At 57.5% G+C, this 18,307-nt stretch overlaps 7 protein-coding genes across 7 annotated transcripts; 2 read left to right on the top strand and 5 right to left on the bottom strand.

Annotated features, from left to right (window-relative positions):
• Window positions 1-2,834: 2,834 nt before the first annotated feature.
• On the top strand, window positions 2,835-3,773 carry CGCS363_v007474 (Diacetyl reductase; the record flags this gene model as incomplete). Its single annotated transcript, XM_036639323.1, has 3 exons — window positions 2,835-2,878; window positions 2,927-3,178; window positions 3,233-3,773. 3 exons carry the CDS (start codon window positions 2,835-2,837, stop codon window positions 3,771-3,773), a joined length of 837 nt encoding a protein of 278 aa, XP_036495443.1.
• Window positions 3,774-3,887: 114 nt separating this feature from the next.
• On the bottom strand, window positions 3,888-5,793 carry CGCS363_v007475 (putative transporter; the record flags this gene model as incomplete). The annotated part of the gene is made up of 8 exons (XM_036639324.1): window positions 3,888-4,265; window positions 4,324-4,563; window positions 4,620-4,977; window positions 5,040-5,204; window positions 5,261-5,336; window positions 5,399-5,471; window positions 5,522-5,578; window positions 5,641-5,793. The coding sequence occupies 8 exons, from the start codon at window positions 5,791-5,793 to the stop codon at window positions 3,888-3,890; spliced, it is 1,500 nt and encodes a 499-aa protein (XP_036495444.1).
• Window positions 5,794-6,435: 642 nt separating this feature from the next.
• On the top strand, window positions 6,436-7,782 carry CGCS363_v007476 (Uncharacterized protein; the record flags this gene model as incomplete). Its single annotated transcript, XM_036639325.1, has 1 exon — window positions 6,436-7,782. The coding sequence occupies one exon, from the start codon at window positions 6,436-6,438 to the stop codon at window positions 7,780-7,782; it is 1,347 nt and encodes a 448-aa protein (XP_036495441.1).
• A 92-nt stretch (window positions 7,783-7,874) lies between these two features.
• On the bottom strand, window positions 7,875-10,089 carry CGCS363_v007477 (putative transcriptional regulatory protein; the record flags this gene model as incomplete). Its single annotated transcript, XM_036639326.1, has 2 exons — window positions 7,875-8,850; window positions 8,900-10,089. The coding sequence occupies 2 exons, from the start codon at window positions 10,087-10,089 to the stop codon at window positions 7,875-7,877; spliced, it is 2,166 nt and encodes a 721-aa protein (XP_036495442.1).
• A 474-nt stretch (window positions 10,090-10,563) lies between these two features.
• Window positions 10,564-11,847, bottom strand: atnI-0 (putative lipid transporter atnI; the record flags this gene model as incomplete). The annotated part of the gene is made up of 3 exons (XM_036639327.1): window positions 10,564-11,213; window positions 11,261-11,396; window positions 11,452-11,847. The coding sequence occupies 3 exons, from the start codon at window positions 11,845-11,847 to the stop codon at window positions 10,564-10,566; spliced, it is 1,182 nt and encodes a 393-aa protein (XP_036495435.1).
• Window positions 11,848-12,191: 344 nt separating this feature from the next.
• Window positions 12,192-13,798, bottom strand: atnN-11 (Aspercryptin biosynthesis cluster-specific transcription regulator atnN; the record flags this gene model as incomplete). Its single annotated transcript, XM_036639328.1, has 2 exons — window positions 12,192-13,686; window positions 13,749-13,798. The coding sequence occupies 2 exons, from the start codon at window positions 13,796-13,798 to the stop codon at window positions 12,192-12,194; spliced, it is 1,545 nt and encodes a 514-aa protein (XP_036495436.1).
• A 1,552-nt stretch (window positions 13,799-15,350) lies between these two features.
• On the bottom strand, window positions 15,351-17,148 carry aflN-2 (Cytochrome P450 monooxygenase aflN; the record flags this gene model as incomplete). The annotated part of the gene is made up of 3 exons (XM_036639329.1): window positions 15,351-15,471; window positions 15,534-16,945; window positions 16,999-17,148. The coding sequence occupies 3 exons, from the start codon at window positions 17,146-17,148 to the stop codon at window positions 15,351-15,353; spliced, it is 1,683 nt and encodes a 560-aa protein (XP_036496327.1).
• Between the last annotated feature and the right edge of the window lie 1,159 nt (window positions 17,149-18,307).

Here is an 18,307-nt window from a genome sequence, read left to right on the forward strand (position 1 = left end):
GATCATACCAATCTTCGCACCGGGCCCCGTTCTATCAGCTTCAGCACGCGTGGGCATCCCAGTAAAGAGTCGCATGCACCTTGACTCTCGGCCAGACTGCTTTGACATGGCAGTTGAAAGACCCTCCGCTGTCTTCTTGTTTGGTTTGTTCATCCCTTGCACTTGCTATTTCCTTTGTCGGTTTGGTGACATGGCCAAGTCCTGGCCCGAAAGGCTCATGTTGCTACCACAGTCGCTTGATAAGTGCTTCGCTAATACTTCCATGCAACACAGATTAGACATTTCCAACTGTTCCGAACCCTGGAGTACTGTCTGCCGTTCTTGTCTAAAATTGCTCGAATCACCTAGCCCATTCGGATGCCATGGGCGAAGAGGACCAGAGGGCCTGAAGCTTCCATCGCTCCAAGAGCTCTGTTTGCTCTGTCATCGTCTCTACATGCTCTCGCTATCCTGTCCAAATCTTCTTCTCAAGCAGAAAACACCTTCTGCAAGTCCAATGTCGACAACCTCGACAAGATGCACCGAAGTCGGCTGACTTGAAGTTGACTTGAGGCTGCTGGCCCGTGCCATTAGCTCAACACTATCAGCAAACCTGCATGACATCGCGAAGCGCAGCTGTCAGAGCCGCGATTGGAGACATCGTCAAAGCCTTCGACTTTGTTGTCAAAGCATAGACAGCGTCCCTAACTTCCTGGGGTTTGGATTCCCTTGAATCTAGGCATTCAAATCAGTGTGACTGAGAAGAGTCCCATGACAATGTGGAATTGAACGACTTCTCCCAGCAGACGTTCGCGGCGGACTCCTGCGGAGCCTCCGAGGCTGGCATCCAACTCCGCCTCAACGTCAAAGATATGCACACCCGGTTGGATGATCATTGTCATTACAAAGACAGTGAGTCGTACTGCTTTCCGGTCCTCGGGACTGATCACTGACATACTATGCGAGAAGTCAGAGGAATCATGGATGGCCTGACCATCACGCTGCGGCGGCACGAACGCTCATGCTGTTCTTGATGAGCCATGCCGTTGCTCTTCCCCTCGTCACACCGACTGTGACACTTGGGAGGCCAAGGTAGGTGTCAGGATCACCCCCTCTGCGCCATCGTTGGCCAGCGGCGGCACGCGCGTCTTGCATAGCGGAACTGATTCGTTCCAACAGTTGTTCTGTCGAGTCGCCGCTGCGAACTACTACCCCGGAGGTTTGGCTTTGTCTTCTTCTTTTCGTTTGTTCACATTCTAAACTCAGACAGGCACTTCGCGCAAGAAGTCACTTCACAGGCACCTCAGCTACATTGGCGGGGCCCGGTGAATGGCTTATTGAGGTAGGAGTCCCTGGGCGGGCCCGGTGGACTCCGGCTCAAACAAGCTTCCTTCATTTCAAACAACATGACACCAGTCCAAGACATCCCTTCCAACGGCAATGACCTCGTCAATTCTCTCGACCGACTCAAGGTTGATGACGGCGAGCCGAGACTTGGCCCTGTGGCGACAATGGAGAAGATCAATCACAACGGTCTTGCCAACGGCAAGACCATGGGCTACAGTGTTCGGCGGGGCCTTTCTTCACTTCAAACAACACCATGGGAAAGAAGGTAAGGAAGACGAATCGTCCATCCCAGCGACGTCTTATTCTGCCCAACCGTCTGCGACACTGCAGGCCTCGTATTACACATTTCTGACGCCGGTCTTCACACAGATTCCAAGCCTTCATTAGGCTGCTCAGCAGCGCATCAAGCTGACTGACAACACCGAGATTCGTGAGTTTCCTTTCAATCGCCTTGCATGGCCTTGGCTGACTTTATCTAGCTCCGCCAGTTCTCACCACCATCATTGGCGATGACGGCTTCACCGGTATGTTTCCAGCCTTCATTACGCTTGCGGGTGTCTTTGCTAACTCTTCCGAGGTAATCGGCGCCGAGGTGTGCCGTGCTGTCACCACCACCACTTGCGAGTGGATTCAGGTCACAGGTGACTGACGAGGACTTCTGGAATGGCATTCATATGTGGACTGCGTAGATGTTCTCGCGGAGAGTCTTGGCCGACAAGACTTGCAGGGCTCTCCGCGAGATCTGCATTCCATTCCTTTTCCGCAAGGTTAGAATCTACCGCGCCGAATACCGCGCCATTCAACCTCTCAAGGCGATGCTCCTCAATGACAGGATTCAGAGATCGATGATTACTTACGGACTGCGGGCGAGCTACGCCGTTCCACCGCGCCGTAGCAATGAAGCGGTCATGGGGAGGCGGTAACGACGAATACTGATGCGCGGAAGCCCTTGCACGGATAACCTATTCCAGCAATTGGAGCTATTCGGACATTCGGGGTATCAGGTCGCGAGTGAGCTGATCCCAGTCACGAAGCACGCGATGATGCATTGCGGCTCTGAGATAAGAAATGACGACCAGAGACCACTTCATAGCATCCAACAAGGCAAATTTTGTATCATCTGGTGATTTCGCTGACCAAATTAATTGAAGAGTGTCGTACGAGCAGTAACAGAATGCCCCGCCTCAGTTGAACCAACGTGATCCCGACCAAGGATCCTCATCCGGCTGCCCGGCTACTTCCCCGCATGGGCAATCCGAGGAAGCTCGAGGGGCACCATGAACCCCCGCACGCCTGACTTTATAACCTCAAGAAGGACCAACTGGGCGGGGTTTCGTGCTGTTTGAAGTCCTGTTAGATCAGCTCATTTATCGTGTGTGTAACTGTCGAGGCACCGTAACCTTGGCCGTTGGAAATCTCTCCTTGAGCCGCATATATCAAGCAGCATAGCCAGAAGTGCTTCGAGGCGTACCTTACACCTTCACTCTCTTCTCCAAACACCAAGCACCATGAGCGCGTTCGTGGGAGCATTCAGACCATCTGCTCGTCTAGGGTACGCATCTTCCCCCCCTCAATGACCTCCAGCCATTAACAACCGCAGCGGACGCGTCGCCATCGTGACAGGTGCCTCGCGCGGCATCGGTAAAGCCATTGCCCTCCGCATCGCCCGCGATGGCTACGATGTTTGCATCAATGACATCGCCGCCAACCAAGCCGGCTCCGAGGAAGTAGCCAACGAGATCCGGGGCCTGGGCCGCAAGTCCGTCGTCGCATCCGCCGACGTCCGCAGTCTAAGCGAGGTGCAAGGCATGGTCCAGACGGCAGTGAAAGAGCTAGGTCCCCTGAACACAATGTAAGTTCTTGGTTTCATCATTTCAGGAGAAACATGCTAATTGCCGCTTTTCAGGATCGCCAACGCCGGCATCGCCCAAGTCAAACCCCTCCTTGACCTTACCGAAGAAGACTTCCTCAACATGTTCCGCGTCAACGTCTTCGGCGTGCAAAACTGCTACCAGACCGCCGCCAAGCAGCTCATCGCCCAGGGCAACTGCACGCCCTCCTCCCCCGGCAAACTCATCGGGTGCTCGTCCATCGTCGGCTTCCGCCCGTTCGCGCTGCTCTCGCACTACTCGGCCTCGAAGTGGGCCGTCCGCGGGCTGACGCAGGCGTCGGCGATGGAGTACGCGGAGCACAACATCACGGTGAACGCGTACGCGCCGGGCATCGTGGGCACGGCGATGTGGGACCTGATTGACGAGAAGCTGGGCGAGAAGACGGGCGCGAAGAAGGGGGACACGATCAAGAAGTTTACGAACGATTTGATTGCGCTGAAGAGGACGAGCGTGCCGGAGGACGTGTCCAAGTTTGTGAGCTTTTTGGCGGGGCCGGATAGTGATTATGTGACGGGGCAGACGCAAATTGTGGATGGGGGGATTAACTTCAGCTGAGTTGAACGTATTCAATGTATTTTGTATTACTGTGACTTCCTAGCAGACTTGATTATGATTCTAGTCAAAATGTGTTATCGACAGCCCTCATCCGGGAATCTGATTCGACTCCAATCAGATGCTGTACCTAAACTGCCTGTCCTCCTTATCAGTCAAATCATTCACCGGCGCACCCGCATCATCCAACACAACATTTTCAGAATACTCCGCACCCTGGCCGCTGCTCGCCGCCGCCTCCCTCTCGGCATTGTCCCTCGAACAAAGCCACCGGTATGCCACAATGACAGTGAACAGCAAACACCATGTCACAATAGCCGTGACCACGCCCTTGAAGTAGCGCGGCTTCTCGGTCCACAGTTGTGGTGCGCCGATGCAACCCGCGCAGTAGCCGATGAAGAACATTGCGTTGACGATGGCGCGCTTCGTGTTACCCTTGACGTTGGACGCTGTGAGGGAGAGGAGGATTGACCAGACGGCGGTGATGCAGGACGCCTAGAGCGGTGCGCGTTAGCTTTGAGGGGATAGAAGGGATGGGGAGAGGGTGACGTACAAGCCAGGAGGCTCCGATCATGCCCCAGCCGGCGTCGGTGGAGAGCTTCAGGAGGAGGATGTTGCCTGCCAACGGGGGCAGGATGAGCACGAGGGCGACGAGGGTGCGGTGCTTGGGGAACATCATGCAGCCGCAGACTCCGATCCACAACATGCCGATCTGGACGGCGCCGGAGGGGGCGGTGTAGAGCATGGTTTCGTATTTGTCGTAGCCGATGGTGTTGATGACCAGGGACGCGAACTGGTTGCAGTCAAGTCAGCAAAGAACATGAGATAACAGTCGGGGAGAAGGCTAACCGTCAGCACAGGAGACTGCATCGTCACAAGAACGCCAAACCAAAACACAAACCATGTCTTGATATCCAACATCGCCTCCTTAAGCTGTCTCAGCGAGAACGACGTCTTATCGCCGCCCTCGCGGTCCTTGGCCATGCGCATGGAGAGCACCTGCTTCTGGCGCGGGGTGAGGAACCACGCGTCCTTCGGACCGTTGGGCATGAAGAGGTAGAAGACGACGCCCGAGGCTGAGGTGATGGCGCCGCAGACGAGGAAGAGGGTACGCCAGGGCGCGAGGGAGAGGCCCGTGTTCTTGGCGATGCCGTACATCAAGAGGCAGCCGCAGATCTGGGCGAGGCCGTTCATGGTAATCCAGAGACTGCGTAGACCCAGGTTAGTTACTTTAGGGTATGCTGGAGGCGGGATATTGGTCGGACCTACGCGGTTCGCAGGGCGTGCTCGTCCTTGCGGTACCAGATGCTGGTGATGGTGATGAAGGCGGGTGAGACGGCGCCCTCTGCGAAGCCGAGGAGGAAGCGGACGGCGGCGAAGCCGGAGTAGTTGTGCGGTGCGGCGAGACACATGCAGACGATGCCCCAGATGACTCTGGTAGCGGGGTTCTGTCAGTGATGGCCATGGTGGCAAACTATGGGTGGACTTACACGGTGACTCCCACGAACTTTGTCAGGTGCAGCCTGCTCATGAGGTAGATGAATGGATATTCAGAAACCAGTTGGCCTGCACGTTGAGGTGTCAGCGATAACATTTTCCTGTGAAGGCAATGTTTGGACTTGGCTTACCGACGTAGAAGATAGATGAGCACCAAGAATACTGCGTGCTGGTCATGTTCAAGTCCGTAATCAGGCCGAAGACCTATGTTGGTCAGTTACGGAGTTCATCGCGGGGAAGAGTAGCCAACTTACACTAGCATAACTGAGACTCTGCTTGTCGAGGTACTGCAGGAAGAAGACCACACACATCTGTTGATCTGAGTTAGCTCAACTGTTCACAGTTACAAGACACAATACAAGGGCCAACTAACCATGGGCAGAATAGTGCAGTCAATCTTTCTCAGAACCGCCCGCTCCTCTTCCTCAGTGTAAGACTCGCTCAACTCCAAAATCTGGCCATTCTTCTCCTCAGCGCCCTCCGGCCGCGGCCCATCGTTCGTCTTGGTCTCAATGGAAGAACTCATCTTGAGTCGCGTGAGGGGGGGTGGTTCTCAGTGGAAGATCCAAAGACCGCAGCCAACACCCCTTCGCAAACTTGCAGATCCGCCCGCCCTTTAAAAGAAGAAACGAGGGAGGAAGAAAGGAAAAAACGTGGTTGACAATGCTCCACTGGTGCATATCTCGAATCCCGGGGTAAGTGTGCCCATTGTTTTCCCCGCACCCAAGAGGCAAGCATTATCAGAGAGTCATATCAATCAAAGACTGATTCCTGCGATACCTCTGCTAGCGTTGATAGGGGTGATACGCGGGGTGGGGCGGGCCATGTTGCCGATGGTGTTGGCAGATATCCGACGCCGGGTATCGGCAACTTGGCTTTCGAATGCGACCATGTTTCCGACGATAGGATTGTGTGTTGATCTCCGATGCGTTGTTGTTGCATTGTCTCTCTCACCAAAATAAGTGTTGTTGGGGGATGACGTTAACCGTCTGGATGAAGCCAATCAGATAAATATTTGTGTTTTCTGGAAATATTGGGCGTGTGTTCGGATGACTGAGCGTTTGCACATCCTCAAAGCCGAATCCAGGTTTCTCCCCCTCATCTGCCTTCTTCGAGACTCACTCTTCTGAACCAACACCATCCAGAGAATAATCACGAAACCTTCGCAATGGTCACCGAAGCCGACCTCAAGCCCTGGCTCAAAGCCCCAACACGGCGCTACATCCTCACCAACGCCACCATCGTCGACGTAACCGACGGCTCCCTCCACCCCAACGCCGCCGTCCGCCTCAAAGACGGCCTCATCGACGCCATCCTCCCCTCCGACCCCTCCACCGTCTCCGCCGCCGTCGCCGATGGCTTCGCCGAAGTCGACTGCGCCGGCAAGTTCCTCTGCCCGGGCCTCATCGACTCCCACGTCCACGTCATGGCCGTCCCGGGCTTCGACTCCCTCGCGGCCGCCTTCAGCAACCCCAACGACGTCTCGCTGCTCCGCCAGCCGTACGTCTGCGCCCAGATGCTGCACCGCGGCTTCACCAGCATCCGCGACTGCGGCGGCGCCCTGCTCGCGCTGAAAGAGGCCATCAACGACGGCGTGTTCCCCGGCCCGAGGCTGTTCATCGCAGGCCACGCGCTGAGCCAAGCCGGCGGGCATGGGGACGTTCGCCGCGGGCCGCATGATCACAGCGAGTGCTGCGGCGGGTCGACCACCGGCTTGGGGCGACTGTGCAACGGCGTGCCGGAGTGCATGACCGCGGTGCGCGAGGAGATCCGCACCGGAGCGGACTTTATCAAGATCATGGGCTCCGGCGGCGTGTCATCCCCGACGGACAAGATCGACCACCTCCAGTTCACGGGCGCGGAGATCCGCGCGATGGTGGAGTGCGCGGCGAACGCGGGGACGTACGTCACCGCGCACGCGTACACGACCAAGGCGATCCGGCACTGCATCGACAACGGGGTGCGGGGCATCGAGCACGGCAACTTCGTGGATGTGCCGACGGCGAAGCTGATGGCCGAGAAGGGCGTGTACCTCACCCCGACGCTGATCACGTACGCGCAGATGGCGTCGGAGAAGTGGAAGGGCTACCTGCCGCCCGAGTCGCGGGTCAAGAACGAGGAGGTGCTGACCGCGGGCCTGGTGGCGCTGAAGACGGCGTACGAGGCGGGCGTGACGATATGCTTCGGGACGGATCTGCTGGGCCCGTTGGGCGCGGCGCAGAGTTTCGAGTTCTCGTTGAGGGGGAAGGCGATCCCGGCGCTGGCGGTGCTGCAGAGCGCGACGATCAACCCGGCCAAGATGTTTGGCAGGGAGGCGTCGCTGGGGCAGGTCAAGGCTGGTTTTGAGGCGGATATTATCATTGCGAACGCGAACCCGCTGGAGGACGTGGGCATCTTTGATGATCCGGAGGCGTCGGTTGCGGCGGTGATTAAGGAGGGCAGGGTGTATAAGAGCAGATGGGACGGGATTAAGGAGGACTCGGCGGTGCCGATTAGGATCAAGCCGGCGCTTTGATGTAATGTGTATGGAGAAGATGGAGTTGGCAGTTAACATGCGGCAAAAATGAAGTGAGACAATGACTTTGATATTCTTGGTTTGTGTTGTAGCTACTCCAGACCCCCCGTGAAGTCGAGAACGTCCATCCCCGTCAACCCCATCAGATACATCTGGTCGTCACTCCACGGAAACGAAGCCAGCCAGCCTTCATCCACAGCTGGCAACGCCATCAGATCTGGGTTGTGAACACCTGCGAGGGGCATCTCAAAGCCCGAGGCCGATAGCTCCTGAAGCTGCAACGCCGCCGCCTCGTCCCACGTCTCCGACAACTCGACCTCCGGCACCGACGGCCCTCCATCATCAACATGCGCCGGCTGCTCCCCAGACCCCTCTTCATCCTCCTCCTCATCCTCCGAGGAACTCTCCGCAACCTCAGCAGTCGCCAACCACTCCGCCCAATCCCCATATCCCGTCATCCTCTCCTCCACCCTCGGCACCCTCTCCGTCCGCTGCACACGCAACAACCTCCCCCTCGCCTCGTCCGTAATCCCCCTCAAAGCCTCCACAAACCTCACCCCCATCCCCGCCGTCGCGTTCCCCCCGCCCGCCATCCTCCGCAAGCAATCCAGCCCGAACGCCACCCGGCCGTCATACCCCGCGTCGCGCTGCAGTATCCCCGCCAGCAGCACCACGATCGTCGCGATGCTGCATCCCTGCAGGTCCGTGAACGAGAACCGCGCCATGTTGCCGCTGCGGCTCAGCCCCTCGAACAGCTCCAGCATCTTCTTCGCCGCGCGGATGCAGGCGTCGGCGGCCTGCTCGACGGCCGCGCTGGGGGCGGGCGGCGGGTCCGCGGGGCAGAAGAGCGCGCGCAGGCGGGCGCGGACGACGGTCACCACGGAGACTTTGCCCATGTCGATCCAGGCGAAGTAGTAGTTCAGGTGCAGGTGGAAGACGGCGCGGTAGCCGGGGGATTTGGGGTGGATGTTTTGGAGTTTGAGAGGCGGTGGGAGGGAGCGTTTCCAGGATTTGAGGGCTTCTTCGTAGGTTGAGACGGGGTTTGTGGGCGAGTTTGTTGACCACGCGCTGGACTCAATGTTAGTCGGTGTGAATTTCTGAAGGAAGGAGGACTTACGCTGGCTCGGATAGCTTGTCAATAATGCGCACCAGCTGGGCATACACAATTTGATGCTGCACATTATCAAACTTCTGCTCCGCGTCGCGTGGGACCGGCCGAGGCAGGCGGGCCGTGATGATATCCTGGCTGATCGACCGCGGCCTGTTCAACTTAATGGTTACAGTCCTCTCCAACGAATAAACAGACCACCACAACCTGCGTCTCATCTCCTTGTCGTCCTCGCTCAACCCAGGCTCATCCGGCTCCAGATGCAGCCCAATCGCCAGCGCCTTCCGCAACGCCAACCCCATGTACACATACGACGCACTAATCGCGCTCGCCGGCATCAGATACACGCCCAGCACATACGCCGCCTGCACCGACCGCAAACACGGCCGATCAATCAAATCCGCCATCAGTATCCTCGCCTGGTCGTAGAATATCCGGCCAGGATCCTCCTCCTTCCCCACCACCCGCTCATCCTCCTCCGCCGGGCGCGCCAAACTCGTCCAGTGGCTGCCCAGCGCAAACACCGCGAGCACAAAACACACGAACCCCGTGTCGCTGCGCAACCTACAACCTTCATCGCTGTAGAACGCGCCCAGCTCCGCGGTCAGCTGCGCCTGGTCGAAGTAGAAGAACAGGTCCGTCCCGTAGGTGATGCACACCTCGAGCAGGAACTCGGCGACGCCGCGCGGGGGGAAGTCGCGGACGGCCTTGGGCACGCGGCGCAGCTCGGCGGGCGACTGCGACTCTGCGGGCGGCGGCGGCGGGCGGGCTTGGGGGTGCGAGGTGTCGTCGGGGGATGCGGGCGCGGGGTGGGTGTCCAGGCAGAAGGCGGAGCGGAGGCGGGTGAGGAAGCGCGGCCACATGAAGGCTTCGCTGGGGGGCGCGCCGGCGGTGGGGGAGAAGTCGACGTCGTCTTTGAGGTCCGTCGTTGTCTCATTATGCGCTGCGACGGTGTTGGTGTGAGTGTGAGTGCCATTGCCAGGCATGGGCACGACGACGTCCTCGGGACTGCGTTCCCGCTCGAAGCGGCATGGATGCGAACCCTGCAGACAACGGACACAAGTGCCGGAGGGCGTCTCGACGCACTTGTTCTTGCGGGCCTTGCAGCGGTCGCAGGCGCGCGGGGCGCGTTTGCGGTCTGCGTCGGGGACTCTACGCCGGCGCCGGCGGCGGAGGGCGGCTGCGGAGGCGGGGTCCATGGGCGGGTGGATTGAGTACATGTGTCGGAAAGAAAGACATAGTGACGAGAGGTGTGCGTGGCGCTGCTCAGCTTCCGCGGAGCATGGTGTGTCGTTTGGAAGGATGAGTGAAGTGGGTGTGTAAAGTGGTGGCCAGTATCTTTTTATCTCCGCACTTGGGTCCGATTTAGAGGCGGAGGGATGTTGATAAGGAGGTGGCAGGGATCCGGGGTTGATGGCAGCCTTCTGTTGAACGGAGGATCTCAAGCAAAGACCTGGGATTGACAATTCTATTTCGACATGTATAGCCAGAAGAACAAAGGATAGAAGTACTTCCTGACAGCTGTCAAATAAATATCAAAACAATACCTGGAAAATCAAACTTCACACTCGCATCCGTGCCGATGCCGGCCTGGACCCTGGAATGCGGGGTGCAGCAACCGGCATCTCCCCGCGTCTCGGCCCACCACCCGACGCGCCCCGGCCTCAACTCGTTCACGAACTCGGAGATCTCCTCGCGAGCTCTTGTTCCTCGCCGAAGTCCTTCAACGGAAACCTCCCTGTCCTCTTGTTGAAGGCTTCCTTGATCGTGGCGAATATACCCGGCATCTCAGCCCCCGGCCCATTCATTCTCGCCCCGGGGTGCACGACATTAAACACGGCAATAGCCAACACCATCGGCACCGCCTCCAACGCATAGAAATACCCCTCGCGCGTGATGAGCTGATTATCCACCCCATTCCCGGAGGAAAACTCGATGAGCCGGTATATGATGCGGACGGTAATGCTGCCCAGTGAAAAGTACAGCGCCCACACCAGCGGCCTCCACTCTTCCCGTCCGTTGTGAAGCTTCTCCGCCCGCCGCATATCCCGCTGGAAAACGAGCGCCAACCCCACAAAAGCGAGGATGAAGACCTCTTGGAGGCCAATGCCGCCCATGTAGATATGTATCGCGCGCATTTGTTCCTCCGGTGGGGCGGTCGGGCCGGCCATGCTGCCGCCGACGAGCTGGATGATGAAGGAGACTACGTCGAGGGCGACGAAGAGGGCGGCGAAGAAGGTAGCGGGGACGCGTAGGAGGGAGCGCGAGGGGTGGAAGAAGTGAATCATCCGGCCGAGGGTCATGTATGCGAAGGCGTTGACCCCTGGTGTCTGTTAGTGCTGGTCGATAGTATGGAGGGAGATGATTTACACAAGGGCGCAAGCAAGATGAAGATTTGAAAGATGAGGTAGATGCCGCTATTCTGCTGGTACCGTGTGCTTAGAGAGCGAAAGGCGAAGGAGAGGGTTTCCCAAATGCTCGCCATGATAATGACCCAGCACCATCTCTGTCCTGTTGTTAGCCAAAGAAACAAGGATCCGAGAGAAGGCAGACTGACGCACCTTCTTGTATCTGGCCGCTTGCCAAATATGAACGGCAGTCAAGACGCCGAATATCACGGCAAATGCGATAGCCGCCGCGAAGCTCGGGTAGTAGTTCCAGAGAGCGCCGCAACTCCCCGGGGGCACGTAACCATTGGCGTCCGGCTCGATGGTCTGGACGCAGGTCGGGAGGGCGAGGGCGATGGTCTTGGCGGGCACTGTGACGTGGCTGTCTGTAACGCCGGGGATGGTGATGAATTTGGTGGTGATGAAGTCGCCTGTGGGCACCGCAGAAACAGTCGAAGAGGTGATTACTGATCGTTGAAGTAGTTGGGTGTTCGTCGGCGTGGGCGAGGGACCGGATGGCAGAGCTGCGGCTGAAGCGGCCAGGGCCAGGATGATCCAGGTGAGGGACATGGTGATTGGAGTCAAAGATGAGATGGCAGGAAATCCTCAAAGTGATGGTTGTCTGTCCCATCATCAACATCTTCGCGGCTCCCGCTCATATTTAAAGAAACCTGTTCAGATCGAAGTCGAAGATATTGTCAAGAATGCCTGGCGATGCACAGCCACTTCAATCGCGTTCTTTACATAAAATAGCGAGCCGACCAATCGCATCTCACGGCACTAGATGTTGATAATTGATACCGCCCGCGGGAAGGATTCGCAGGGGTGGCGTAAGCACTCGTGCGGGTTGAGGCACAGACATGGACATGTCGCGGAAGACGCCAAAAACAAGGGTGCGACTGTAAATAGTTATTTCAGGGCTTGCGCCTCATTGGAACCTCAAACCACTCCTCGCGTATCGTGATGGGCCCGTCGAGCTCCCTCATCAAGAGGGCGACCTTCTCCCAGACCGTCACGCTGCCGTCGCTCCCGGGCACGATGCGCGCCTCCTTCTGCATCGCCGAGTCCTTGATCCGCATGCCTTCCGGTGGGAGCGTGCCGTCGTCGACAATGTCCTCCAGGTCATCGTCGCAGCGCAAATGCACATCGTTCTCGACCTTCAAGAGCACTCGACCGAGCGATAACAGGGTGCTGTTGTCCCATAAACTCTCCCGCTCATGTGATATCGTCCTCACCAGCTTCAGCGCGGCGACTCGCAGGCGCAGTGACCTGCACTTGACGACTACGAAACCCAGCAGCGGCGCGAAGCCCATCTCGAAGGTGAACTTGGCGCGCGGGTGCTTCTCGTGCGACGAGCGGAGCAGGATGTCCGTCTCGTGCGCAATGTCGATGATCCTCTGGAACTTATCGAGATGCAGGTCGAATATCGTCTCGCCCCGCGATAGACACGTGTCAATCCAGATCTTGCCGACGATCCATTTCATTTCGAGCAGCTGTATGATGAGAAGATCCCGTTCAGACATGCAATCTGCGTTCAAGGCGGCCTTCTCGCCCCGATAGAGACGGAACGCGGCGTCCCAGCTGTCCAGCGCCTCGTCAAGCTCCTTACGGTCCTGCATGACCAACGGCCCGGGCTTGGGACTCATTTCATCTCCCAGTCGGTACTCGTCGGCGGTCCTTACGAAGCGGATGGTACGAACAAGTAGAGGGTCCAGGGCGGCCTGGGCCTCGGCGAGCGTCTTGTACGGCGCGTGCGGGACAGGCTTCCCGATCTCCATCGCCGGGAACGTCTCGGGCCGGACGCCGAAGAAGAAAGGAAACACACCGAGACGGCAGAAGGCGGGTTCTAGGTGGTCACGGATGAACTTGGACTTGGAGCAGGACGCATTCAGGATGTTGATCCCGTGCCGGCAGTGTTCGATGGCGCCTTTGCATTCTCCGCGCAGCATGTCGACGCAGACAAAAAGCAGACACACAAACAGCACCGTTTCCGGGTTGTCCGTCGTTCTCAGGTGCCTGATGGCCTCGTTGTAGTTTGACACGGCAAAGAGGTTCTTCTCCCCGGCGAGCCGGTCCATGGGGTTCTCCTTGAACTTCTCATACAGCGAGCTGATGGTCAGGACGGCGTACTTTGCGGCCTGCTCCTGGTGAGACAGCTGGGTGGCGAGATGGGTCCAGAAGTAGTTGTCCAACGGCCCGGCGAGGACTGGGGCTACGACGCCGCGAAAGAAGCTCAAGGCGCGGAGCTCTGACTCGGAGGCGTTCTGGGTCGGCGGTGGGCAGACACGGAGCAGCTGAGCCCACGAGTATGTGCCATTGGGAGGGGCGACGTAGCCATCACACTTCCTGCCGGTGCTGACGCAGCGGTTACACGCCGGGCGGGCCTCGTCGCACTTGACTCTGCGGATCCTGAGGTTTTATTAGCACATTGGCCAGGCCTGTGGGGATGAACAGTCAAAGGACCCCCTTACTTGCAGGTGATACATCCTGTCTTCACCTTTGATAACCCATGCCTCGCCATTGAGAGGAGGAGAGCAAGTACCCTTGGATGACAACAGGTAGGTGCGAGTGCTGTGACACCCTGTGCGAGTGACAATCTCCTGTGTGTGAAAGGTTGTTGTATGTAAACAGGTAAGGTAGGTGAGGGAGGCCGAGGTACGCAACGCCCTGAGAGACGTAGACGCCGACGCCGGTGGTTTGGTCAAGATCCGAGGCGACCTATCGAGAGACAGATATTTGGCAGCAAGCTTTGCAGGCTCCAGGGAATGGGCCTCATAAGTAGTGCGCCAACGACATGATGGGCGGACGGACTTCAACTCGATCCAATGTCGATAACAATCGTAGGTGCGTAAGTGTAGATGAAGTGAGGTTAGTGTAGGCGGGCAGAATGTTTCAGGAGGTGAGGAGGCGCAGAGTCGAGGTCCCCAATCGCAAGTGGCCGCTAACAAGAAAAGCAGCAGGAGCAGTCGCCGGTCGCTGACGATAAGCCCCGAATGCCCCTTCCTCCCCCAGGAACGACCAGCAGGAACCCCGCTCCAGGGCGGGGCATTCGCGAGCGGGCCAATCGGATGTTTCGGAGAGAGAGGTTACTCCGCCTAGCGTATCTTAGTGGAGATTAAGCGAGGACTAGCGCGTATTATGTAAGACTTCGTTTCCCTCTGCTGGGTTTCTGCTTCCCTTCAATGCCATCTCAAGATTCTCAACCCACTACACCTTCACGACACCTTCACGACACCTTCGCTTTCGTCCCATCACATCCATCGCGAATTCTAATGCCCCTCACGCAAATGACAGCCCGCGATATACGAGCAGATGCGGGCCCATGACATCTGTCGTGGAAGCTTCCCGCTGTCTGGACATGAGCTTATCTCCGAAACACCCCTCTGCTGGTACAGACTTGTCAACTATCGCGAACGACCGTCTCGACAGCCAAGGGAACCCCAATCATCCCGCGCGAGACGCGACGCGCGCGCGACGTTCATGGTTGTGGTCTACGAGAAACTCAAAACCCGGTCAGGAGTTCGGACCTCCGTACCAAGTCTCCGGGTAGCCACACGGGTCCTACGTTGTCACCGGCCGCCGGTCCAGCTGCTGCTGCGGTTCTAGACTGAGTCTACCTCTCATGTTCGGGCAGAATTTCCGGTCCATCACGCGGAGGACCTCGGGCTTACGCTATTCATCAGATTAGGGAGTCAATTTCGCGGAGGTCCCGATTGAGTAACTATAGATCGTCCGGTATTCCCCGTCCGCCAACGTCAAAGTCGGCGCATACAACCACCAGCTGGAAGCTTGTATCCACTCCGCCGGTGTCAATCAACAGAAAACGGGCATGTTGCCGCGGCCGACTGCCTCTGGGGATCGAAGCCTCTCCAATACTTCTTGGGCATTGGCTACTTATTCAGTTCTGCTGCTCCAATGCGTCGATGAGATACGGACGATTGCAAGTCCTTGCCTCTTTCAGCAGAAGTGGCAGACATCGGGGGCCCGCGGCTCCGGTCTCCTGCCCTCGGCCCCGTCCCGAGGTTCATGTTGACGTCCACCTACGTCCACCCAAACTCTTTCTCAACCACCTTTCACCTCCCCGTGTTTCGCAGTCGCACATGGATCGGCATGCCTTCCTTGGCCTTTGCCGTACCAGTGCCGTTCTGATAGCACCGATGACCTTCCATCACTTCCTTGGGGCCAGTGTAGTCTCTGCACGCACAGTCTGTCAGCCATTACTCTTACCAGCGCCTTGGACACGCTTGAAAGCTTACCTCGCGGCATCCCACTCGTCCCAAGCACAGTCAATGTCGAACTCCCTCGCCAAGAACGCGACAGCCATTCTGACCTCTGTATTGGCGAGCTCCAGCCCAATGCAGACACGAGGACCGTTTCCAAACCCCCGCCAGGCGCCTTTTGTGGGGTATAGCGGATCCTCCGGCTTCGTCGTCAACCAGCGCTCCGGGACGACCTCCTCGGCGCGAGGCCACACCTTTTCCTCGCGAGACGTCGCGCGAATGCCGTCCCAGAGGTCAAAGTGCTCAGTCGGCAGCGCCATGCCGGTTTCCTTGTCCTTGATTTGGTAATCAGGGCTGCCTTTTCTAAGGGGCGGAATGACGGGATACAGCCTCATCGTCTCCTTGATCACGCCAGCCGTATACGGCAGCGAGTTCAGGAGATGCGGCGATTCCATTAGTCTTTCCTTCAACTTTGAAGGATCCTTGCCAAAGACCTCGTCATGCTCAGCTCGCACCTTGTCGAGGATCGCTGGGTGCTTGGCCAAGACGTGTATCGTCCAACAGATCACTGTCGCCGTCGTATCATGGCCTGCAAACATGAAGATCTTAAGCTGTGCCATGACACTTTCGATGAAGCCCTCATCAGGTGGGAGCGCCTTCTCGGCAATCAAGCCCTTGAGAGGCTTCATCGCCTGGTCCACTAGCGTCTTTGATTCTCCGTCGCCCTTGCGCTCGAGACATCTCATGATGGGTTGGTAAAGCTCGTCACGCAGCGCAACCTTGTTCCTGGCAATTCTCCACTGACGGACGGGGTCAACGCTCCAGATCTTGTCGATAATGCTGAACCGCAGCCGGCACTGCGCAATCTGGTCCATCAGCGCGACCTTCAACTTGCTCGGGCCATCAGTCTGCTCGTGGAGCTCGATCCCCAGCGCCGCGCGCCCGATCACGTCCATCGTCAAATTCGTCGCCAGGTCCTCGAGCGTAAACACCCCGCCCCATTTCCCGTCCTTGCCAGCATTTTTCCGAAAGATGCCCGCAAACGTCTCGACGTCCTTGATGATGCCCGGGACGAGCGAGACAATGTTCTTCGGGCTGAAGGCCGGGTTGAACCGCGCGCGCCAGACCTTCCACTCGGCGCCTTCCAGGCTCGCAATATCCAGGTTCTCCGTCAGCGGCTTGACGAACTCCTTGTGCGCCCGCGGGAGATCTGCGCTGCCGGTCTGCCAAGCGACCTCCGGCTCGATGGTGAAGCACATGGGCGGGGCCATGGGCCAGAGGTCGACGTAGATGATGGGCGGGCAGGTTTTGCGACTGGGGAAGAGTGTCGGCCAGTTCTGGTAGATGAGCTGGGAGAAGTAGTTTGTGTGAATATCCTTAGGCAGGCCGGATGTGATTTTGGTGATGACGGGTATGTGCCCGAAGAGCAGGGAGTAGGGCATCATTGGCTGGAAGGTCATCAGCACTGTCCTAGTGGATGGTTTGGGGGTGTCAAACTTACGACGCCCTGTCTCCTCAGTCTCCAGAACAGGAGCCGTACTTGAACGAGTTGCACCAGAGTGTAGCCGACACTGAAAATTACGAGCAGCAGAAGGGCGCGAAGCCCAATCTCCGCGGGGCTCCCGCCCACGGACAGGTTGAGTATTGCCATGTTTCTCGGGTGCCGTCAAACACGACGGTGACGGCAGCGATGCGGTGCAATGTGACAAAGCTCCCCTACGAGGGAGCTCGTTTCCTTTATTCTTCCTCCCGCCAAGGTACCTGGCAAGGGTGACTCTAATAAGCAGGCCGCTATTGGCCTCCTGCGCGGTGAACCTCCCCGCCGGGTGCCCGGCATCTTGTCCGGAGATGGAGACGGCAAGAGGCAATGATTGACGCATGTACGGCGGGACTTGCAGAGGGGTTGCATGGAAGATGACCCATCGGCAGTGGGAGCAGATACATCACGCTAGACATGTTGGCGGGTTCTCTGAAGCCCCTAATGATGGTGAGTGACGACGCCATGCATGAGTGTGTTTTGGCCTTTACTCCCATGCTCTTCGTCTCGCGAGGAAGGAATGTGCAATGTCCGATACCGACTTTGGGGGATTCCTAGATACGAAGGATGCCATCGTCAACCGAGGAACAATGCAACGCGGTGGGGTCCAATTCAAGGGTCAGGACAGGGTGACCGGCAAGCGTTTAAACTATTAGGGAATGTAGGTCGGCGGCGCAACTAGGGGAACGCATCCGTACGGGCATTCCCGCATATTTCACCAATTTTGCGTGTGTCCATTGGCTGGATGTGATATCTCTTCCGAAGCAAACCAACACAGGGTAACATCGCCTATCTAGGGTGTGGGCTACCTCCAGACCACAAAGTCTCCAACACAATGACAAACTTGTCTGCTCAAGGATGCGGAGCCTTTGCACTCTCACATTGCATGAGTGCCTGCAGATGGCCTGCGCAATTTCAGAATGAAGAACGGCGACTGCTGTTGAGATAATTGTAATGCAGCATTCATTATTCAAGAGGTTTTGAAGTGGGCTCTTAGTTACTATGATAAACTCATGAGAACTTAGACATCAGCGTAAAGCCATCCGCCGAAGAGTGTTCATCAAGATCGGAATAGAAATGCTGGGCGTTAGCTTGCCATCTGCTGCAAGGCGTAAGGCAGGATTGTAGCCACTCATTACCATATAGGCAGAGTATCTATCAAACCATTCCTTGTATATCTAAGGCTGTTCACCTCTGTTCATCTTTTGAGAACACTAATACTTTACGACAAGTACTGCAACAAACAAGCCCCTTGCATGCTACTATACTGCTG

Source organism: Colletotrichum siamense, assembly GCF_013390195.1.
Source record: "Colletotrichum siamense strain Cg363 chromosome Unknown KSG_Cg363_contig04, whole genome shotgun sequence".
Classification (NCBI taxonomy): Eukaryota; Fungi; Ascomycota; class Sordariomycetes; order Glomerellales; family Glomerellaceae; genus Colletotrichum; species Colletotrichum siamense.